Source organism: Chaetodon trifascialis, chromosome 3, assembly GCF_039877785.1.
Source record: "Chaetodon trifascialis isolate fChaTrf1 chromosome 3, fChaTrf1.hap1, whole genome shotgun sequence".
Taxonomy (NCBI): Eukaryota; Metazoa; Chordata; class Actinopteri; order Chaetodontiformes; family Chaetodontidae; genus Chaetodon; species Chaetodon trifascialis.
Genome location: NC_092058.1, coordinates 19082631 through 19106269, shown reverse-complemented (window position 1 = coordinate 19106269; position 23639 = coordinate 19082631). Strand labels below are relative to the sequence as shown.

Below are 23639 nucleotides of genomic sequence, written 5' to 3'. Positions count from 1 at the left end.
TTCAAACCACTTTTACAAGAGAAAAGGATTTGAGGATTACTAATAACAGGAATAACAAACAGCGTCTAGCAAACGTAACAAAATCCCCAAACCAAACAACAGAGCTGTTAGCGTTACCATAAACTCTGCTATCGTAGCATTTTGGTTCCCTCACAATCAATGTTCCAGTCCTAAACATGGCTTCCTGATGAACAGGGCTGAACAGGGTCATGTTCCCTGTGATCTCATGAAATAATGATAGTGTATGCTGCTTGGCTTTGAAAGTGACACTAGATTACTGCTGTAGTTAGCCAGACATGCTAACATTTACAGCTTGCTTTAGAGCGGATGAAGGCACAGTTTGATCCATGCCTGTCAGTTTTGCTTTTGTTTTTAGTTGTGAAAAAGCTTTAAAAGACAGAAAGAAAGAAAAGTCAGTCTTATTAGAGTCCCATGTGCGCTACTTCAACGTGTGGAGACACAGGAAGCTTGACAGGCTACGCTACAGTTGGACGGCTGCTCTTCGGGGTTTAGAACAACCAACCACAGTCAATTTTACCTCCTCCGATACACCCAGCAAGCCTCTTGACTGTTTGATCTGACCACCGCTGCAGGTGGTGGTCAACAACATGTGCCATATAATGCTTATTTTTGTCACTCCCTGCTGATTTGCTATCCCTCACAGTATCATAAAAGTCTGACGTGATGATTTATTTTGCCACTTACAGGCGATCACTGCCAGAAGGTGGAAAAACACACAGATTTCCCTGTTTGCCTGGACAGTGGGATCAGAAATATGACTGCGCATGTAATCCTGGAGACTTATGGCCTGAGACAGTGCACGTAGGCCAACGTCAACATTAAAAGACTGCTGTGAAATATGATGGCAGGGCCAAAACGGCCAGGCTTCACGAGAGTGAGAGCAAAGGCGGGAGGTGTGATGGATGGGGGGGGGGCCAAGGGGTGTGAAGATAGGGGTTAATAAAAGTGATAGGCCTATTATTATGTATGGACAGACTTACTGTAGAGATGAAAAACAGGAAAAGAAGAGGAAAAGCAGAGGAAGGAGGATGGCAGGATGAGGCTCAGACTCAGCCCAGATTGGAAATCAGCTTTACTTTTATTAGCTGTGCACTGAAGAGTTTTCATTATTGTTTGCCTCACAGTATTACTTGCAATGCATCAGTGTGTTTCATCTGTCAGGCACCTGAATGAAAAACCAGATATCTGAGTGTGCAGATGAGCAATGCATGGGATCACTGGCATCGCAAAATGGGTAACTCCAAGGTATGGATGAAGATGTGAGTGATACCGTGTCCTGATTCACTGTTTTCTTTTTGCTCTGTCTCTCCTGCACAACCTCTTAACTCCAAGACTTGTTTTTTTTTCATACATATTCTCAAATTTCCATTCTTGTGTATCACTTTTATGTGTTTCACCCCTGTGAGCCTTTGAACAGCTCAATTTCTAGTGGCATTTTATGTCCGAGCTTTTCCCTCCAGCTCTTTCCTAAATCTGACTGCAAGAGGAAGAAATAAAAGAGAGGGGGGGTACTGCACTGTTGATGGTATTTTTGACTGAGGTCTGTAATCCTATTATGGACAAGTTAATTCCCTGCAATTCTTATTATGGATTTTCCAAGGGATTATATATAGTAATTAGTCCACATGGCAAATCATATTAGTGTAAAGTAACAACTCCCTCCAGCATGAGAGACTTTGGCCTCAGTGACTTATGTTGTCTGCAAACAAAGCTCTAAAAGCCCACTGTACACTGCCTGCCCAGCACCAAGCAGCAGGGAATTAGTGGAGACCAAAAGAGAGCTGAAAGAAGAGTGAATAATGGACTTGTAGATTAATCAGATGACAAGAAACATGACGCAACATGAATTATAATGTCATGCTGGAAGGGAATATGTCAGAGTTGTGTTAACAGTTGAAATATCAGTTATTACAGGTTTAAGATATATTGCCAGTACAACTTACACACAAACACAAAACATATTCTGAGATTACATTCACTGTAGCATCGCTTAGGAGCCCACCTGTAACCACTAAGTTAAGTGAAACAATGAATAAAGGTTAAAGGTTAGTCATAGCACCTCAGGACAAGACCATAAAAAAGGTAATAAATAAGAAACAAATCTTAAAAATAATGTGAAATATACATCCCACATTATAGATATTGTATACTTTTTATTCTGTTTTTATGCAATTAAATAAATCTACATAAAATCAATGTGACCAACATACATTTTCCTAAATCATGAAATGAATACATAACATATGAAGTGCATTTTTATCATTCTGTTAAGATATACGCTATCACACTGACAATATGTAAAAACCTGTAATGCTGCTTCAACAATGACCCAAAGTGGGAACAAGTTGTTTCAAGGCATCATATTAGTTACCGAGCAGGCTGTCGACACTTCACTGATTTACTGACCACAAATCGGTTACTGAGAAAGTGTGAGTCATGCAGCAGCATCTTTCAGGCTGGCCCTCAAATCACTTCAGTTCCTGCCAACATACAAGATACTCTTTCATTTCCTCAGTGCTTCAGAGGAGGTGTTGTACCCTGAGATAAAACAGGATCATACAGACACGGCCGTGATCCTGTCGTCTCCTCTCTTAGATAAACTGATCGATGTGTCATAGATTGGTCAGTCAGAAGCTTCGGGATATGTGAGGTGTGAGAAACTAATGACACGTCACTCTTCTTTCCAGCTGAAATTGTGTATGTGTGAGTGTTGGAACAAGAGATAGCTGGAAAATGACAAAAACATCCCCAGAGACATCATGTCCACGATGACCACTATTGGATTGATTAGAGTTAATAGAAGAAAAGGAAATAATTCATTATCAGCACAGAATAATAAGTTATCTAATTATACCCAAAAGCAGATCTGAATCTGTAAAACTGTGGATGCCTGTTCCACCTTTTCAGAGCTGCTCTGAATCATCTGCTCAGAAACTGTCAGGAGAAAGCTGGAAATGGAAACTGAAAACTCTCCTCTGTGTTAGATTATTACGTGAGAGTGAGCATCAACATACATAGCAAGAATATCGTTTTGTTGCCATTCACTAAGAAAAAACTAAAATTCCACATCTGCTGAATAAAAACTGCTCTGCTGGCTTCATGTCAGTCAGAAATTGCCAGCAGAAGTATTTAAATTCTGCATTCGCCACCGCTGTTGCAAAGGGAAGTCTGAGCAAGCAAGCGTCACTCAACGGGGGATGAGAGAAACTGTGGTACTGTCATCTCTTTACGGTAAATATGACGCTCCAGCCAGCAGCCGGTTCACTCAAAGGTTCCTTGAGAGCTTCTGACCTCTGCTGCTATGCTATGGAGCCACATGCATGTGGGTGTTGCTAGACACATTTCTGCCGATGGTGTGACATTATTCCACTGATTGAGAGGTGGCAGCAATGCACTAAGATCTGCAGCAACTAAGTAACTAACCAACTAAGGCAGAGAAGAAGAAGACTGCTTCGTATAACACATGAACGTCAACATTGTAAGATTCAAACTTTTATGGAAACTCAGGAGGAAAGAAACACGTTCATAACAATGTTAAACCTCAAGGATGCACACATTCAGTTTTGGTGAGAAATGCTTTGCATAAATGTTTGTTTGTTCAGAAGAAACTACACAGGGCACCTTCAACTGGTCCAAAGGTGACAAAATACATCTGCATCACCTCTGCAGCTCACTGAGTGACATCATATCTCCTTTGCTCAATCCGTACAAAACTTGAGTGTGAAAGCAACAAGCATGTACGAGGGGTAATGTGCCACACTATTCTTGGCCCTGCACAGTGACTTCCTGGAGTCTGAGTGTGGAATGACAACACAGTAAGAAAGCAAATGAGCTTGTTCCCTAAAATGTTAAAATATAGCTTGAAGGCTGTTTGAAATTTAAACGATGAAGGTGTTCATGACGTGTGCTAAGAAATGAAACTGAGTACTTTGGTACACACTGCTTCCTCTCAGTAATCTATCAAACTAAAAACAATATATAAACCATGCTATATGTTGTATTATATTAAAACCTGTATATAATAATAGCATGAAATAGAGTAAATGACTGAGCCTTGCCTTGCCAAACACTGTTCACAGTGTCCTCAGGTAAACAACCTCACAGAGTGGGCTAATAGAGTCTGGTCTCCAGGACTGGCCTGGAGTGGCTGCCTGCAGACCCACAGGAAACCAGTGTACAGGCTCCCAGCAGGCTCCTCCAAAGAGATGAATGCTGCTCCCCCGCAGCGACAGAAAAGTCAATAGATGTCCAGACAGTTGACAGGGACAGAGCGCCACATGCATCTACAAGTAAAACGACAAGTACACAACACATATACACTACACATCAGGTACACCATTTAATCTGCATGTCCAGGTTTCCTCAGTGGATCTGTGACTGAAATCAGAATCTGTATATTATGAATCAGACAAACTGCTTTCTGTTCCTGTCGAGATTCATTTATTAAAGATGAGATTCTTCAGTTTAAGTGGCTTTAATTACAGTGAGATATGAATTCCTGTCACATTCACCTACGATCAGAGGTCTGTTTACATATGTGACACTTGTGGCGTGACGTCTGCAGCCGTGCTTTCTTGCTCACACTGTTCTATCGATCCTCCTCCTCTACCCCCTGTGCAGCTGCTGACCCCAGGTCCTCGTTGTGAAACTTAATATTTATGCCATCCTCTTGGGTTATGAACTGCCATCGTGACTGAATGCATAAACTGGAGATCAATCAACATTTGAATAAGATCCCTGGAGAGCACTCTCATCCCACCATTCACTCAATCACTCAAGAGCTGTCAGACATTGAAACAACCATACCTCATAAAATAATGATGCTCTCTGCTGTTTTTAGCTATTAAGGGCAGGGTGATTGATCAAAATGTCCTCTTCGTGTAAAGATAGGGAACCACTGTGTGTTCCCAGAACCACTTTGGATAAAATTGCCTGACAAAAGTAGGCTGCAGTGACTTTTTGGGTGTACTTTGAGTGTATCAGAGATGAGTTCTAGTATGAAATATCAACTCTGTAGCTGCACGGCATATCAATTGATTTTACTTCTGTTGGTATTGTTGCAATGCATGTTCTTCACTGAATACCTTGTTTTCTTCCAAGATTTCTTTAAAGGATGCTTTCCTCTATGAAGCTGGGCCAAAGCCAGAGGCTGCTGTTGCATTTGTAAATGTACTTTTTTCAGACAAAACCACAAATAGATTTATATTTAGAAGTGGCCTCTGAAATGTCTCAAGGCCTCTTTGTGGATAATGATTATTTTTTTGTCATAAAAGACATATTGGCTGAAATCATCCAGGTGACAACAATTTAAAAGATGAGAGGTGCGACACGTTTTGCATTGAGTGTAATGTACATGTCTGTCATGTTTATTTAGAGGTAGGAGCCAACACTGGCACCGATTGAATTATATGGATCCACACGAATCTCTTCATACAGGCCATTATTTGATTTTGATGGCTGATTATTCTGCAGGCTTCTGACTTGATTGCTTGTGATTGGGTAATGTAATCATACTCGATAAGCCTGTTCCATTAGATTGGCATTTAGGAACGTGACTGATCCGCCTAAACGGGAAGCTTACCTAGATAACTTCTGCTTGGTAGATACTTAAATTTGATAAGAGCAAATGAAATGTAGTTTATCAACAGCATCTCCCTTCAGCTTCCCGGCTTTGTGCCATTGGACCTCGTGGCTCTTCCTACTGCATGCATCCTCTGTTTCCTGCCTGCCTGCACCCTGAGATGTAGTGTCTCACAGCAAATCAGGCGGCAGTGTCCAAGTTTGGTCTGCCAGGTCTGCTTGATTCCATGATTAGTCTCAATATTCTCAGCTGCTGCTGACAGACAGGCCTTTATTGTCGACACAGAAACATTACACATTGTTACGACTGTGATAAATATCAGAGGACTGAGTGAGTGTTCCTTCACATCTTAAGAGGCATGAAGACATCAGTTGAAACACTAAAGTGGTTCTAACTGATTAAGTGGTGCAGAGGCCTTGGTGAGGCTCTCAGTGTCCCTCTCTCTTACTGATGGACCCTCTTCAAGGATGTAAAGCTTGGACGCTGCCATAATGTAAATGCATGGTCCAGCACAAGGCTGCATGCAGCTGAATACATGTAAGTTAGGAGCTTTCGGTGAATTCATAATGTATCGACCATCTGAACACAAACTGTATGATGTTACGATGGAAAAGTCCACTTGATGCATTTAACCAACCCAGACAAATTGACACCCTGACAGGCAGCAGTTACATTGTCATGTAAACTGAGGAAAAACATTGAAATGGAAAGCACCCCACCAGGTGTTGCATAGTTGTTACTACAAAATAAAACTAAGTGAGGCTCCTTCGCTGTGAACCAATCATTTCTACACCCAATTCAAATGCTGGCTGTGGGAACATGATGGATTTGAGGATTTTAATGTGGTTTGAATATGATTGAGATTTTTTCTGCACAGCATTTAGAACTGAAATTGCAGTACTGAGAGCCAGAGAAAGATTTATGTTCTCCAATAGGCCTTTTTTCATAACAGATGTTTGACTAGTCAACAAGGGGAAAGCTTAGGTGTTATTAATATTAACGATGGATCTGTTCTATTCAAGCTCCCGGTAAGTCATAACAGTGAGTCCGCATGAACAATAAAATCATTCATTTTACTTTTTCATACCTGTGCTTTCCCAATTATGACCTGTCAAGATGTCCTCTGTGAAAAAGGCCTATTTCCTTACACATTTACCAAGTGATAAATATTAAGAGTTCTGTTATTCTGTTGATAAACCGTTGCACTTAATCAACCTTTCCAGGCGCATCATTGATGTCATTAGTGACACCTGGCTTTGCTTAAATGACAGGAGAGAGAGAGAGGTTTGTTCTCAGTATTTGGTAGATATTCTAACTCTGCCGACATAAAATTAATCTGATTATAAATCCTTTAAACTCATTCTGAAACTGGTTTTAGTGAACTAGGGTTAGCCTCTGTGCTATCTGTAACAGTAGTTAGTTTATCAGCACAGTTTCGGTAAGCTTGTTTACATATAATACAAGACAATTACAATAGATACTCAATTACTACTTTATTAAAAAATAACATTTAATACGCAATGATACAACACTGTACAGTAGTGTGTGTGTGTGTGTGTGTGTGTGTGTGTGCGCGCGCTGGGGGAGCAAAGGTGTCCCAGAGAAGGCTGAGTGAAGGGCTGCTGGTCAGCTGTGAGGACGTGCTGTAGTTGTCTCATGCTGCATTCATCACACATAGGAGGTTTCACTGGTGTGCATCCCAGAATAAACAACTGAGCTTTGACACTCTGAGGGTGAATTTTATTTAGCTCATCTTTCTGCAGGACATTCAGATGCAGATTGTTGTTTTATTTATTTATGTTTGTCTTTACTTGTTACCGACAAGTTTCTTTCCTGCTACAAGGGTCTAATCCCACGGGAAAACTCACAAACCCTGAGTTTCTGACTTTAATGATAGCTGTTTCAAGTCAGACAGTAGTAGTTCTGGTATGCTCTCATGTTATGAATGCAGCATTAGTCCTGAGAGGATAAAGAGGAGAAAGGTAACTGTTGGGTCTGCTGTTCTGGGGTCAGTCCAAGATGGGCAGAGGAAGTACCTGATTCTATGATAAAGCAACCATCACTTCTGAAAATCAACCACAACTGAGACCACTCCAAAAATATCTCACATGTGAATATCTATTGTGGTAGAAACACAGGTGAGCATAAATCTTTGCAGACTGAGACCCCTGAAAAACCTCAGAAAGGTTCAACCAATACTGTATGGCCCTATTACAGAGTGTATTTCTGCATCCTCTTAAACAGATGCCGTAGTGCATGTCATAAAAAAGACACCACAAAATTCTTAAATGCATGGTAGACTGAGACTAGTGGTATTTTACAGAATATCACATTATTTCACATAAGTGGAGCAGTCTCACAACAGATTTGTCCATGTTCCAGTGGACAACATGAAGCACTGACAATGTGAGATGGCAGTATTTAGCTCTGCAACAATGTAACAGCACTCCCAAGACAAGGAAGTTAAAAAAAAGACTAAAATGGAGACAAGTGCCAGGTCTTCTTGTAAGTCGGTCAAAGTCCATAGTTTATTTTCAGTAGCTTTTTGTTTGCCTTAAATTTGTGTCATTTTTTAAAATTGTGTTAAAAAAAATAAACTACTGGCAGTGTTAGACTGAGCCAGATGAAACACAGGGTTCATTAGTCAGCCCATCAATTCTCTGGATAACTGAGAAGATGGAGCTAATTTCATGCATGAGCTGACACTTAATTTTAGGTCCTAAAATAATGATAACATGACAGCTGTCAAGTCTGCAGAGTTTAAACTCAGTGGAAACTTATGAAGTGACTGGTTGATAATAAGCTGTGACCGTGCTGAACATTGTTGCATTTCTTTATGCATCTCAGTTTCAAGGCATGTGTGGAAGACTTCATCATGCTAATAATGTGACTAAGGAAAGGCTCAATAATTCAGAAAGACTAGCTAATAACTCAAATTGTGTCTTAGAGATTTAATACTCAGTGACAAGTACAAAATTAAGTAAATGACATACTAAACTGGCTAATAAAAATTCTATTGAGGGACTATGGCATGGAGAAGTATTAGCTTAGATAAGAAACTTTCTCTAAGAGTTGCAGAATCCTTAGTTCTTGGAAAGTAGAAAAAAAGCCTTGTCCTAATGGCAGCAATGTTAGCTTTTTGTAGGAAAGTTTCCCACATCAACATGGTTCACAAACACTTGCATCATTGCCCTGAGAAATATGTACCCTCGCGGCTATGGGTCTGGAGATGCCTTTTGATTTTGTCAGAGCGGCTGAAGCATTTGCCACACACAGGGCAACTGTATGGCTTCTCCCCAGTATGGATTCTCATGTGTACTTTCAGGTGAGCCATCTGTGTGAAGCCCTTTCCACAAATCTGGCAGCGGAATGGTTTTTCTCCTGTGTGACTACGCTGGTGCTCCTGGAGTCTGCCGGAGGAGCTGCAGCATTTCCCGCACACTCCACAGCGGTAAGGTTTTTCTCGCGTGTGCACTTGTACATGCACATGCAGGTGGCCAACGTGACTAAACGCCTCGCCACAAACTTTGCAGCAAAAGGACGACATGTGGCCTTGTAGGGGGGATTTTTGATGGGGGCAGTCCACAGCATTGGCTCCTTGGTTGCGCATGTGAGAGGCCTGTCCTCTGTTAGCTCCAGTTCCAGTTCCCTTAGCACCAACCATCTGTCCTCCATTCTCCACCCCAATAATGTCAATGTTGTTCTCATTTGAGCAGTTTGGATTAACTGGCGCGAGTGGCTGGGCGCCGCTGTTGGAGGAAGTCGAGCCTCTGTGGCCTCCTCCGCTCTCCACCTTCACATGTCTTGAGGGGCCTCGAGATCCAGGGTCCCTCTCCCTGTTCTCCACACCTTGACTCTGAGGGAGGTTGGATGTGTGGGGACCGTCCTGAGGATATTCATTTCCAACACGCGGGGGAGTGAACATGTTTTCTGGTGTGCTGCACGAGCCATGACCACGAAGCTGATCATCTCCTTGATTGGCCCGCAGATCTCTTTTATCCTTAATCTGAATAGGGATACGCTCTTCATGCCCCATGCTGGGACTCCACTCACGTCGTGGATGCTCACCATCCTCCTCGTCCAACAGCGCCATGGACGGACGATCTGAAAACACAACAGGAGGCAGAGGCCCAGAAGAAAATATTAAGCTGATTTCTGCAAACACAACTGTGTCCACAGTGCAACACTAGTTGAAATTGACAGGACATTTGCAGTTCATGAATTTCAAGAGTTTTGATGAATTTTGTACAGTATATATTGACTATTATAACACTTTATGTGATACCTATGTTAAGTATTCCCCTTGACTTCTAAGTGGTGTAAAGCATTTATTCACAGCCGATGGCAAGAAATGCTTAACTATGTAAAGCGAAATGACAGCCCAGCAGTACTTTAAGAGATGGAGATCAGTAAATCTGGAAAATTTCACAACTTTGAATGCATCTTCAAGTGCACTTGCAAAAACTATCATATGACATGATGGACCGTCATGAGAACCGTCCCAGGACAGGAAGACTTTGAGTTACCTCTGCTGCAGACAATACATTCACTACAGTTAGCAGCCTCAGAAATTGACAAATAACAGGACCACAGATAAGGGCCCACATAAATGCTTCACTGAGTTCAAGCAGCCAACACATCTCCACATCAACTGTTCGGAGGAGATTGTGTGAATCAGGCCTTCATGGTTGAACTGCTGCAAAGAAATCTCTACTGAGAGAAGACAAACGAGAACTGCTGGGGCCAAGTAACACAAGGAATGGGCATTATACTAGGGGAAATTTGTTCTTTGGTCTGATAAGTCCAAACTTGACATTTCTGGTTCCAACTGCTGTGTCTTTGTGAGACACAGAAACAATGTTGGTGATTTATTCAAAGTTCAAGACACGCTTAACCAACAGGGCTACCACAGCATTCTGCAGCAACATGTCTTCCCATCTGGTCTGCACTTAGTGGGACCGTCATTTGTTTTCAAACAGGACAATAACTCAAAACGCACCTCTAGGCTATGTAAGGGCTATTCGACCAAAAGGGGAGAGTGCTTGAGTGCTGTATCAGATGACCTGGCCTCCACAGCCACCCAACCTGAAACCAGTTCATATGGTTTTGGATGAGATGGACCGCAGAGTGAAGGCAAAGCAGCCAAAAAGTTCTCAACATATGTGGAAACTCCTCCTATACGGTCTGAAAAGCATGGTGGTGGAGGTGAAGACCTCGTGAAAGTAGCTGAGAGAATGACAACAGTATGCAAAGCTGACATCAAAGCAAAAGGTGCCCATGTTGCAGAACCTAAAACTTAAAACAACCCATTCGACGAGGAGGTCGTGCAAACATTTGACTGTTACTGTATCTGCCACTGCTAACAGAAAAAAGACGGATGTCAAGTGAAAGTGTGTGTACTGAAATCTCTACAAATGCACTGACATTAGGAGTGCATGGAGTATTTACACTCATAAATAGTGGCACCTTCGGCAACACTCAACCCTAGGTCCATGATAGTTTTGCAACTGTAGTAAACAAACACAAACTGTGACACAGCGGGTGAACAGTGTGTATTCATTTACCAATGCTCATGTCTATCTGCCCTGGTCGAACAAGTTCTGAGGTAGTACTATGACCACGTCAAAACGCACTCAGGTATGCACATATAGCTACATGCTAACCGGGAGTAGGCTAGTCGGCTAAACTAGCGGGTTGGCTAACGAACAAAGGTTGCTAACGTGCTAGCCGCTCCACAACAACAGCAGCCTACATAAACTAGCTCGTAAACAGCTAAGTTAACTTGTTTGGAAGTGGGGTAACATTTTTCTGAGGTAATTAGCTGTGTTGTGACATTGTTCCTGCACGTAGTCGTTTCCACTTCGCTACACAATGCCACCCCACAGACTCGGCTGATAGGACATAAAGGGGCGCAACTGCACCGTTAGCTTTCAGCGGAGCTAACCTGGCCATATTTCAATTCCAGCGTCTCGCAGCCTCCGTCTCAGATGGTCGTTCTCCCGCTCCCGGATCGCTATCTCCTCCTGGTACTCCAAAATCGTGTCCTCGACAGACTTGTAGATCTCCTGCGCAGCAAGCATGAGGCGCTCAGTCAAAAAGACGTTTAAAAACTGCAGTTTGGTCATTTTCTTGGGTTGCACAGAGCTCTTGCTACCATCCAAAATGGACCAAAAAAGATGCTCAACCCAGTCACGTGACCCGGAGTTGACTCTTCTTCTTCTTCTTCTTCTTCTTCTTCTTCTTCTTCTTCTTCTTCTTCTTCTTCTTCTTCTTCTTCTTCTTCTTCTTCTTCTTCTTCTTCTTCTTAATCTCTTTCTCATCTCGGCCTACTTCGTTGTGGGAAGATTTTCTGTTGCCCAGGTGGTTCTGATCGGTTGACATGATGAAGAGTCTTGGCAAAATCCCTTTGAAATTAGGTTAAATTTTTGCGTTGCAGAGATGAGTAGTTTGGGTAAACTGAGGTTAAAACCAGGTGACAGGATCTGACACCTGCTAATATCACCGTGACAGTATGGCCTCTGTGAACGCTATGTTTCTCATATGGCTACAAAATGTGTTATCGATGGAAAGAGTCTGTGGTGATTGGTTACAATTTTGAACAAGAAATCCGTGGTGCTCAGCACATAAGTGCTATTATGTATTAGTATAATAATTTACCTTCTCCATCAGTTTTCACACTGAAGTAAAAATCTCACATTTAAATTAAGTCATCATGCAGACACCCACACTAGACATTACATTTAACAAACTAAACATACACATGCATACTCAAACTCATTCATCAGTAATGCTATTATCTAGTTCAAGAGTTGAAAGAAAAGTTGGACAATTTAGGTACGAGCCTTAAAATATTTTTAACTGGTGGTTCTCACTTTTGAACCAAACAGAGAAAGTGACTTCTCTATCTAAGACTGTGTGTGCAAACAGAGTGCGGATTATACTGTATACTGTATGTTAGACTCATGGACACCAGCATTGCACTGTACAAGGGTGCAAAAGAGATTTTTATTCTCATTGTCTCAAACACAATGACAGTTCATTATATTACAGTGATATATATTTATTATATTATGATTTAACAAAAAAGAAAGCTATTGGAAATTGATAATATCATTGTTACGCAAATACCAATATGTGAATATCATTATATAAACATCTGCTCAAGTACTGTAGCAGATAGGCTACTTAAATATAGTGGCTTGTGAATGTCCCTTGAGGATCTATCTATCTATCTATCTATCTATCTATCTATCTATCTATCTATCTATCTATCTATCTATCTATCTATCTATCTATCTAAATAAATAAATAAATAGGTAAATATATGTTGATAAATCTATCTACATGAAATTGCAAAATAATAAATTTGTGTTTTACATCCTTAAATAACACATGTTTTAGATAAGTCAATGATGTTGAATGATTAAATGTTGAGTTAATTAAAAAAAAAAAAAGGATTGACTCTCTCTGTTGCATTATTTTAGGAATATTTTTTACAAATACGATCGTGACACAAGAAGTACTCCAACCCAACAGAGGGCGCCCGTCAAGGTGACAAAAGCGGAAGTGACGAAGACCAAACTTGCTCTCTCCTCCACGTGCGAGACCAGCACACTGTCTTTGGCAGGTCCACAGCTCCACGATGAAACGACCAAGTAAGTCAACACTGATGGTGATTGTCCAGCAACATATGAGCTTATTAAATTAAACAGTTCTTTAAGACTTTCTTCTTCGGTTAATTCACCAAGCTAAGAAGCAAACTGTTCCCATCGCTAACAACCGTCATTGGGAAGTTTGCATTAGCTTGGTTTTAGCTAACAGTTGAACCAACGTCAAACTGTTTTATGTTTGTCTTTTGTCTCCAGAGTTAAGGAAAGCCAGCAAGCGAGTCTCGTGTTCAAAGCGTTATAAAATACAGAAAAAGGTAAGAGTCTGAAGTAATCATCCAATACTTGAGATATTTAAGTTTATAGCTTTATGTGCGACGGGGCCTGGAGGAACGAGATCGCTGCTGCTGCTCTGATTAATGTCTACAAAAATGAGCTACGTTACATTATGGTGTTTTGTGTTTAGGTCCGGGAGCACAACAGAAAGCTAAGAAAAGAGGCAAAGAAGAAAGGAGTGCACAAACGAGTAAAGAAGGACCCCGGAGTGCCCAACAGTGCTCCCTTCAAAGAGGAGGTCCTCAGAGAGGCAGAGGAGAGGAGGCAACAGGTTGGCAGCCATTTGCTCTTCTGATGCAGTTTGCAGCTACCTGGTATAAAAGCAGTGTCACTTCTCAGATTGATGTGTGGATCTGCTCTGTTTCTGTCTCCCAAAAGTGGTGTAAGACTGCAGTGATTTTAGTTCTATTGTAAATATATGAGCCAAGATCATCTCAGCATTAAAATGCTTTGGGAAATGGGGCTAAACTGTGTTTATAAGTGTCCTTCTGTTGGCGATTAAGTCTGTAACATTACATCACTGGCTGTCTGTTTTACTTTTTTTTTTTAAATCTCCCAGATTGAAGAAGAAAAACAAAGAAAGAGACAAGCTAAAAAAGAGGAGCGAGCCCAGAAGAGGAAAAAGGAGAAAGAGGCTGCAAGTAAAGAAACTGAACCCAAGGCAAAGAAGGCTCGGGAGGTAAAAGGCAAACTCTAAAGTCATCCGTCAATTCAGAGTTTTATGTCTCTGCTGTTGGTTTAACTTTTCTGTGGTCTTGTTTCCATAGGATGAGGTTATAAAGCCTTCACAGAAACAGGCCGCCCCAGACAAGAACTCAAAACAGTACCTTTGCTCTGAATTAAACAAGGTAAAACTACCCAATCCCAGTCAGCGTTTCACTAAAGAAAGGAATGACTTTAGTCCTCAACCTGACCTCCCTCTCTACCTTTTCAGGTAATTGATGCATCAGATGTAGTGATAGAAGTCCTCGATGCTCGCGATCCACTGGGCTGCAGGTGTCCACAGCTGGAGGAGGAGGTGCTGCAGAGAGAAGGCAACAAGAAACTGCTTTTGGTTCTTAACAAAATAGGTAAATGGACACAAGACGCTGCCAGTTACGCTGTTAATTTCTTGTTAAGTAAGCAGATGAGCAGGTCTTTGGTCTGCTGTGTGTCCTTCACAGTTTGATTTTCTGTGTTCTAGATCTGGTGCCAAAGGAAAATGTGAAGAGGTGGATGCAGTGTTTACAGGCAGAGTTTCCCACATTGGCATTCAAAGCATCAACACAGATCAAGGACAAAACAGTGGTAGGTGTATTTTACACATCAGTCATCAAAAGCAAATGTGTAGACTTGCAGCACATGATCCTTTTATATGAAGAAAGTTAAACTCTTCCAACTTTTCAGCAGGAAGTGAAGTGTTAGCCACTCCTCTCTCCCACAGTTGGGATTGTTTTATAGTGAATAAGCTGACGCTAATGTTGTGTTTATACCTCATTATAATCTGGAGGACTGAGAAGGTTGAGCAGCTTGTGTTGTGCTGTTATAACTGGTTATAACCTCCAAGAGTAACAAACAAAACACACAAATTCGATGGCTCTGTCCCAAGCAGAGCTGGTGTGTGTTTGTGAACAACATAGTTTCCTATATGCGCCTGCTGTATTCAGGCAGTGGGAGGGAGCTTCATCCTGTTTGAAATGTAAACAAAAAAAAAAAACAACGTTTGTGGTGCTTAAAGTATTTTGCACTCTGTCTTCATCAGCAAGCCAAGAAGCGCAGGATAGTGGCCTCCAATGAAGTCCTGGACAAATCCAGAGCAGCCACCTCATTTGGGAACAGCTGTCTCACTGAGCTCCTGTCAAGTTTGGCTGATAACACACAGAATAAGGACTCACTCAGAGTGGGTATTGTAGGTAAGCACAGCGTCCTCCCTTTAGAAAGTGGCTTCCTTTGACATTGTGTTTGAGTTCCATGAGGACTTTAGCTACATGCAGCTCCATGTGATTGAATGTCCTCACAGAACAAAGTCTTTGATGTGATCTGTCACCCTCAGGTTTTCCTAACGTGGGGAAGAGCAGTCTCATTAACAGTATGAAGGGGATCCTTGCATGCAATGTTGGCGTCAATAGAGGCGTCACAAAGTGAGTGATAATAAGCGTAAAAACTCAAGAATTATTCAAGCTGTACAAAGTTGTAATTTACATATTTCTCAAGCCCCTCATTTGTTGTGCATCCCCATAGTTAAATGTTACCTGTTACCACCCCTTCAGATCCATGCAGGAGGTGCACATCTTGAAGAATGTGAAGCTTATAGACAGCCCAGGAGTCGTGGCCTCACCTTCCAACCCACCAGCCTCTATGGCTCTGAGGAGCCTGCAGGTGGAGGAGGGCCAGGAGAGCGTGCTGGAGGCTGTCAGGACTCTGCTCAAACAGTGCGACAAGACCCAGGTTAGAGGAGAGAGCGTGTGTGAACTAGTTTGATGGGTTTGGGTGTTGTCTTGTAAATTAATTTCCAGTCATCTGCTTTCACTGTTACAGATCATGCTTCAATATAATGTCCCTGACTTCAAGACCTCTCTGGAGTTTTTAACCTTGTTTGCCAAAAAGCGAGGATATCTGCAGAAGGGCGGAGTCGCCAACACAGAGCAGGCAGCCACAGCTTTCCTTGCTGATTGGACAGGGTGAGTGTTCATGGTTTTCCAAAGGATTTGGAAGGGGGAGCATGTTGTAGTGCATCAGTGCGGAAATGAGGACAAAAGCGCAATTCTGTATCTCTTTATGAAGACTTCTAATCCAACTCTGATCCAAACACTGTACCAGGAGAACTGCATACATGTAGATTCATAAAGCAGAGTAGGGAGTGCTCTGTCTCACTCTGTCTCACTGCAGTCTGTGTCTCTGGTTTGGTGTCTTCTCAGAGCCAAGATGAGCTACCACTGTAAGCCACAGGAGAACCACAGCCTGCCCGCGTACATGTCCGACGCTGTGGTCGCTGAGATGCAGAAAGGCTGGGACCTAAACCTACTGAAAACGGGCAACGAGGAAACTCTGAAAGGTACCTGTTTAATTTGACTCTAAGCAGCAGATTAAGCAAATGGATCTTCAGATTAACTGTCTACCTCATGAAGTTCTACCTGAAAACAACTTCTGCCTATTTCTTTTTTTAAGGTGTGAAATTCCCAAACCAGGCCAGCAGTATAAGCTTCATCTCCAAAGGCCTGACTGCAGGCCTGCTCAGTGTTGGTGACATCTCTGAGGAAAAACCTGGTGCTGCAACTACAGAGGAAGACGCAGAGCGGAATGATGAGAATAATGAGGTAACTTATCTTTTTGCCAGACAACACAGCTGCTTCAAATAATGCTAGCAGTCTGGCCTCCTGGAAATGAGGACAAACATTCAAGTCTTAATTTGTTTATGAAGACTTCTAATCCAACTCTGATCCAGCTGGCAGGACCTGCCGCATTTTGAGATCACTCTGTATATCTTGAGGATTGTTGGACTTTAAATAAATATTTGCTCTCCTTGCAGCCTGAACAAACCGCTGAGGACGCAAATGAAACAGGGGAACTGGAGAAACCATTGAAGCCATTGCTCAAAAGTAAATTGTGTTAAAAATGATTTATTATTACTAAAATCTTCACCTATTAGGCCTTATATTTACATTTCACCTTGTCTTCCAGAAAAACCAGGCCATGTGCTGTTCCAGTCTGTCCCCGCTGACCTTAGCCTCTCTGCAGATGACGCCTACGACTTCAACACAGATTTTAAATGAGCTCTGCCCTCACACCACTTCTGATCTCCTGTCTGTGCTCATGTGGACATGCAGTCGTACAGAATCACTGTCGGTCAGACAAAGTCGATTCTGAAGCACAGTCTGAAAGGCATCGCCTGGTTGGCTGGTTTCAGGCCCTGCTTCAAACATAATCTGGAAGACCAGACAAGGACTGAGCCCTGCCCAGGAAATGGACTTTATTATGTGTTTGTGTGTATACACTGACTTCTTCTCCCAGATGTCAATACAAAAATCACCCATTTTAAATGTCCAGAGGTCATTTGTAATATTTTGTTCATGCAGAACACTGTATATAGACATAATAAACCCTCTACAAAGTCTACATCTTATATTCTTATGAGCCTCTACTGGTCGTCTTACTTACTGAATTTGTATGCAAAATCATGAATTTACATCACAACTATGAGTTTCACGCTGTAGTCACATTTAAACTGCATTTTCTTTTAGCTCTTATTTAACATCCAAATAATATTACAAAAATTGTACACAACCTTGGAAAGGACAGATCTTAAAAAATGCAAGGCCCATTGTAGATAATCATATAATCACAAGATTTAACTGATAAAAATGTTTTATTTCATGAACTTTACAAAAGATAAATATTTACAGCGGTATGGTGAATGCTTTCTCGATGTGTATAAAAATCCTGATGGGATAAAGCATGGAAAGTTTGTGCAAACATGTTCTTCAGTCTCTGCAGAGGTGCAGTTTGCTTAGTGGTGTGATAAAAAAAAATCATTAAAAACCACACTGCAATCGCTCAGTGAGGGGCAGTACAGTACTGTATTAATGTTCATTTATGACAAAATAAGTGGGACAAATCAAAATAGTAGCACATTAAATTGGAATAACAGTTCCTATTTGTGAAAATGCCACTCAGGATGACTGAATTACAGAGGAAGAGGAAGCATTTTCTGTCTGACTGTAGTGGAAATGCTAAACACTTAAAAGATGTCAACATGGATCTGATTAATAAGCATATCTGCAATTAAGTATGAAAAGATCCATTAATTTTCCACAGGAAGTCCTGAAGATTGAGGTAACAACATGAGTCATCATGACTAAAATAATATACAATTCAGACTGACCTAACTCAGGAGGGGAACTTGTTTGTCGGGACGACTGTTACACCACTAACGCTGACATAACTGTATAAATTGCTTTAGTATGCAAATTAAGTTAGTGTTGAGCTGCATGTAAACATAGCTACTTCTGCCAACTTTACTTTGACCATGGCTTAGTTGTACATGGCTGTCTTGGCACGTCATATGGAATCTCATTACTGCACACATGGCTATGAGAGGTCATAACCTTCAGATGCAACAGGTCTGCTGTTGAGGATGAAACACTGCTCTGACAATAAGGAGATAATAGTGCCTCTTCAGTGAAATAATCTGCTTTCAACAGTTTATCAGAACATTTTGAGAAGTGTGTGTCAAAGCAATCTCAAGGGCAATGAGTGTCTGGACTAAAGAAATGTCAAATATCTGTGAGCCCCAAGCAACAACAAGATGCAGTGGGTAGAAAAAAAAGGTCAATTCTGTGTGTTCAAGGAAGCGTGACAATACACAGGTGTAGATGTTGGGAGGATGACAGAACTCAAGCACAGGGCAGGCGAGGGAGAAGGCCTTACTTTGTTCCTGAGATATCACGAGGTGTGGTCCTGCTGGGACTTGGCTGCTCCAAAGTTCCTGAAACCAATTCTTCAATCTATTTGTCCCCTGTGTGTCTTCGCACAGGGTGAAATTTTCCTGTGGGGTCTGGAACAAACCACTTGTCCCACACGTCGGAAAAGGAGGACGTTCTCCCCCACGGCTTGTAGTGTCCATTCCAGTGGAGGAGTTTGGCAGCTTTCACAAACTGGGGAGAGTAGCGGTTTCCAGCTCCGGTCGTGCCTGAAAAACAAGGTTTTACCATCATATGATTGTTTAGATTTAAGTCATACTGTATTTGGTGTCAAAAGCATTCAGATCAAGCAGGAATTAACATTCTGGTATTGCTGGTATTTGCTTCCTCGCCTTGAGTTAAACGAGAGGACTGATACCATATCAACCGTATCTGTCAGATAAATATGAAGCCACAGTTAGCATAGCATAAGGACTGGCAGTTGAGGGAAATATTGAACCATTCCTTTAAAAACCATTTAAAAGCTTCTCAAAATACTCGGGCAGCACCTCCATACTCTCATGTCCTGTATTGTGGATATGTATTTGTGGAAGAATCACGCAAAAATCCCAGAGAAACAATTGTTCTGGGTTGTCCATCTGTAAAATCAGTTTGATCGAAAACTCTTAATATATTAGTTTCTTAGTTCCTTTTCATTTCCCATCAGCAATTAAGCAGAACTTACCAAGGTGTCGGATGTGCCACATGGGGTCGATGGCGGAGTGACGTTTGTAGAAAACAATTAGGAGTGGGGGGGTGGTGATACTCTCTGCCAGAGTCTTGCTGTACAGCTCATGCCTGAGGAGACCAGCAAATTTAGCTCAATATGACCAGAAAGAGTCCCCTTGATTAGCATGTGTAAATGTAAAATGGAAATAAAATCCAGATTTTTCCACAGTCACATACTGTGTGTTAAGTTGCATCCAGTGCTCCAGCTGCCGTGTGATGTTCTGGTTCCGCCACTCAGTCAGGTTGGCGATGATGACCCCGGGGTTGAAGGAGCACGTGTTGGCCCTCATCCCCAGCTTCTTGATAGCTTCCTTCTTGAAGTCCAGGAAGCCTATATAGTTATTCTATTGAAGAAAGATTCATTATTTGATCACACTAATGATACTTTTTTTTTAGATAGCTGAAAATAGTGAGCCCATTCAAGAGATACCCACCTGATTTCCTGCTCCTCTAACAATGCCCTTAGCTGAAGCTGAATCACAGTCATCTGAGAAGGCAGCTGCGTGTCCCGGTTTGAGGCTGGTTTCATACAGCTCCTGAATGTCCCCTGAGATCCAACAGAACAAGTAAAATCCCTTCATTAATTCCCCTTTCCCTTATAGTTATAACATGTATATTTTTTGAGAAATAAAGAGTGACAGGCTGTGTGGAAAATACATTTGGTTTATGGTGGTGTCTTACCTTGTACAATGACATCATCATCCAAATAGATAGCTTTCTCAGCCTCGGGTATGTATACAGGGAGATAAAACCTGGCAAAAGTCAACTGAAACACAGATTAACATAAGGTTATCAGGGGATGAACACAGGCAAACAGTAGTATGAATACTTATCACGCCCCATTCAAAAAACATTACGTTGTCTTACCGGTTTTACAGCCTCAAACGTCTGTGGATCTTTAGATACCTTCCCGTTGAGGAGCTCAGGCTCAAAGATAACTATCTTATAGTTGATATTGTTTAGCTTTGTCTTACTGAGCCACACTCTGTTGATAAGAGAAAATGACTCGATTCAAATACAGTTAGCATTTCACAAATTCCTCTTAACTTGGTTAACCTGCAGCACTATGCAATATATGGTATGCATGATGTAGCAAGACAGACTTGCTCCATTGTCTTACTTCAGGTGATCCACTGTGTCATTCAGGGTCACGATGGTGAAAGCCACATTGGCTTTACTGTTCTGGTAGACGCTGTTCATGGCAGCAACCACAGCACCGAGCCTGTCCTCAGCAGCAGTGATGAGGACAGGGATCTCCTCTCCTTTCCTCACCGTCTCTGGTCTGAGGTCTGAAGACAACTCGGATTCAAAGGGAAGAATCATCCCTGCGTCTACATGGAGGGATATGTGGGCTTTCATAAGCTGTTTCCAAGGGTTCATTTTCACACACTGAAGGTGTCTGATGAGATGTTCACGACAGTACACTCCATGTTCTGAGGGGCAACATTTTAACCACACAGTGTGTATTTCTCCAGCACAAAGACAACCATACCTGAGTTTTCCTTGCGTAAAAAGTCACTGAGGCTGAGGAGATTTCGTTGAACTATGATCAGGAAGGCCACAGCCAGCAGCACAAGGATGACCACGTTTACTGAAAGACACAATGAAGCGCTGATGTTGACAGCAGCTGTGGCAGCGGTGTCAGTGTAGGAAACGTGAATGCCATGTTAGATATACATGGTAGCCAGTTTGCCTGTTCTACTCTATTATTAGTTTCTATTTAACTGTTTTCCATTCACACTGTACTATCTAGACAGAATTACAGACGCGTCAGAGAAGCAAATAAGCATCTGGCTTACCTCTCCTCAGTGTCATGACAACGACTTCATCCGTCCCTCCAGCACGCCTGATGAAAATTTAAAAAACAAGTTAAAAAAAAAAAAGTCGCTGAACTGACCTGAGTGCAGCCCAACCTGGACTTGCTGGCTAGTTAATGAGAATTGAGGTGAATTCGACTTGCTGCTGCACCACTGCCTTGCGACTGCATAAATGCACAACGGAACCACAAGCAAACTATTGGCTTTTAACTGTGTTCATGTGCTTGAACGTAGAAAAATATGTACAACGTTGGTGAAGTTAGCTCTAAAAAAGACACTCCGTAAGACAGCGACAGTCATTTACACAAGAGCCAAACTGCCAACTCAACATCAACAAGTTTATCCGTTATCACGTTTGCACGTAGTAATGGCTGCCCACGCGTTTGCCTGATTGTAAAATCGCATTAGCGCATTGTTTAAACCTAAAAAAAAACTTGCAAGTTCCATTTTTGTATGTATATATGATTTCATGGCTGGAGATACAAGGTAAAATTGTATGCTTAGACAATAATACTTAAGAACAGCTAGACATATTGACCGGCAATCATTTAGGCTCGCATAGCTTTCCACTAACACCAAACGGGATTTGTGAACAACACATAGCGTTTTACCCCATCCCGATTGTTTATAGATATGTGAACCTGCGCAGCTAACACAAGTTCTAACACTGAGGAGTAGCCGGGTGGGTCTTTCATAACACGACGTAGATCTTTGAAACCGGAAGTCAGTCAGCATCGGTTTCCATCCGCTCGAGCATCTAACTACTGTTCGCGTATGCTTGTTCATTCCAGGCAGAAAGATGTTGTCTGTATTTAAGACCATTCCCACGCACATGGTAAGAGATAGCTTATTTGGTATGGAGCAGCATAATAATGCTAGCCATTCATCCATGCATTTATACTAAGCTAACACTGATTCCTAGCTAGCCAGTGTAACCTAGTGGTCAAAATAACGTTACATTGGTAACAGCTGCTAGCTAACGTTATGGTAATTACTGCCAAATCAAGTTTTCTGATCCATCGTAGCTTTTACCATCAGTTATCATGATCCATCATGCGAAGTTAACCTAAGTTACCAGTAGTTAGTTGCTTGCTTGTGTTTTGGCACGTCTTCGTGTTAACTAAAATTGCATTGGAAGTTAGCTTCATCCTGTGACATCACTATCGTCTGTAACTTATATATTTTCCCAATCACTTTACCTTGTGCATAAGACCCGCGCTGTATTTTTGCACAGGTAAACCCGTTACCACCCTCCCCAGAGTCTGAACTGATTTTGCGTTGTTAATGTTGTCCATCCTTTGTGTTGCAGGATTATAAAGGCCAGAAACTGGCTGAACAGATTTTCCAGGGAATAATACTCATCTCAGCGGTAACTAATTATGATACATACAAAGTAGCAATTCGAAACAAACCACTTACTGCGTTTTTACCTGTAGTCAGGTTCTCTGATATCATTTGTATGGGTTTTCCAGGTGATTGGATTTGTGTACGGTCTGATCATTGAACAGTTCGGCTGGACAGTGTACATAGTCTTGGCTGGTTTTGCTGTGTCCTGTGTGGTAAGTTTTTTTTTGTTTTGTTTTGTTTTGTTTTGTTGTGCTCGGTTTGCCGTTTTTGTGGGTAGTAACAATATATAGATAGGTTGTGCACCCAATATAGGTTTCTATAATTAATTAAAATTACATGTTGGCTGTCTTGTGGTGGTATAGTTTGTAATAAATTAAAAAAAAAAAGTTCTTGGGGAAATAAACAACAGCCAACATGATAATATTTCTTATGTTCCTGTGCTTGATTTCAGTTGACCCTGCCTCCATGGCCTATGTTCAGACGGAATCCTCTGTCCTGGCAGCCAGTCATACCAGAGACCAGCGGGGAGTCCAGCCAAAAACCTCAGGAAAGCCTCAAGAAGAAGAAGCACAAATAACTGAAAATGATCACTGCCCAGTTGTTAATACATCCTTTTATATCAGAAATTATTTTGAATTTTGTCTCACAGTTCACATTTGAAGCATTTGGGAAGAAAATGTTGTTATAGTGTTTATCAGTCAACAATGAAATACTTCTGTGTCCAAATAATAAACATCTGATACTGTCTTTGTTTTGTAAATGG

The 23639-nt window shown here is 41.6% G+C and overlaps 4 protein-coding genes and 1 non-coding gene across 6 annotated transcripts; 3 read left to right on the top strand and 2 right to left on the bottom strand.

Moving 5' to 3' along the window:
• Nucleotides 1-7082: 7082 nt before the first annotated feature.
• Nucleotides 7083-11778, bottom strand: LOC139329585 (zinc finger and SCAN domain-containing protein 22-like). Its single transcript, XM_070959986.1, has 2 exons — nucleotides 11547-11778; nucleotides 7083-9706 (listed from the first exon to the last, which is right to left on the bottom strand). The coding sequence occupies exons 1-2, from the start codon at nucleotides 11725-11727 to the stop codon at nucleotides 8787-8789; spliced, it is 1101 nt and encodes a 366-aa protein (XP_070816087.1). The 5' UTR covers nucleotides 11728-11778; the 3' UTR covers nucleotides 7083-8786.
• Nucleotides 11779-13180: 1402 nt separating this feature from the next.
• On the top strand, nucleotides 13181-17640 carry gnl3 (G protein nucleolar 3). The gene is made up of 15 exons (XM_070958864.1): nucleotides 13181-13257; nucleotides 13468-13526; nucleotides 13676-13816; nucleotides 14105-14224; nucleotides 14313-14393; nucleotides 14480-14615; nucleotides 14729-14832; nucleotides 15287-15437; nucleotides 15578-15665; nucleotides 15795-15972; nucleotides 16063-16205; nucleotides 16443-16579; nucleotides 16693-16841; nucleotides 17054-17123; nucleotides 17206-17640. The coding sequence occupies exons 1-15, from the start codon at nucleotides 13245-13247 to the stop codon at nucleotides 17295-17297; spliced, it is 1662 nt and encodes a 553-aa protein (XP_070814965.1). The 5' UTR covers nucleotides 13181-13244; the 3' UTR covers nucleotides 17298-17640.
• On the top strand, nucleotides 15030-15162 carry LOC139329599 (small nucleolar RNA SNORA47). Its single transcript, XR_011602088.1, has one exon. It is a non-coding gene; the product is annotated as a small nucleolar RNA SNORA47 (small nucleolar RNA).
• Nucleotides 17641-17874: 234 nt separating the features above from the next.
• Nucleotides 17875-21895, bottom strand: glt8d1 (glycosyltransferase 8 domain containing 1). Of its 2 annotated transcripts, none has more exons than XM_070958921.1 (9): nucleotides 21512-21895; nucleotides 21205-21303; nucleotides 20833-21043; nucleotides 20580-20697; nucleotides 20394-20478; nucleotides 20147-20259; nucleotides 19890-20056; nucleotides 19669-19781; nucleotides 17875-19213 (listed from the first exon to the last, which is right to left on the bottom strand). In XM_070958921.1, the coding sequence occupies exons 1-9, from the start codon at nucleotides 21525-21527 to the stop codon at nucleotides 19029-19031; spliced, it is 1107 nt and encodes a 368-aa protein (XP_070815022.1). In that variant the 5' UTR covers nucleotides 21528-21895; the 3' UTR covers nucleotides 17875-19028. The 2 variants fall into 2 exon arrangements, with proteins under 2 accessions (XP_070815022.1, XP_070815023.1); XM_070958922.1 differs by having other exon boundaries at nucleotides 20833-21001.
• Nucleotides 21896-22248: 353 nt separating this feature from the next.
• Nucleotides 22249-23623, top strand: spcs1 (signal peptidase complex subunit 1). Its single transcript, XM_070959252.1, has 4 exons — nucleotides 22249-22364; nucleotides 22839-22898; nucleotides 23002-23088; nucleotides 23328-23623. Exons 1-4 carry the CDS (start codon nucleotides 22329-22331, stop codon nucleotides 23451-23453), a joined length of 309 nt encoding a protein of 102 aa, XP_070815353.1. The 5' UTR covers nucleotides 22249-22328; the 3' UTR covers nucleotides 23454-23623.
• The last annotated feature ends 16 nt before the right edge of the window (nucleotides 23624-23639 follow it).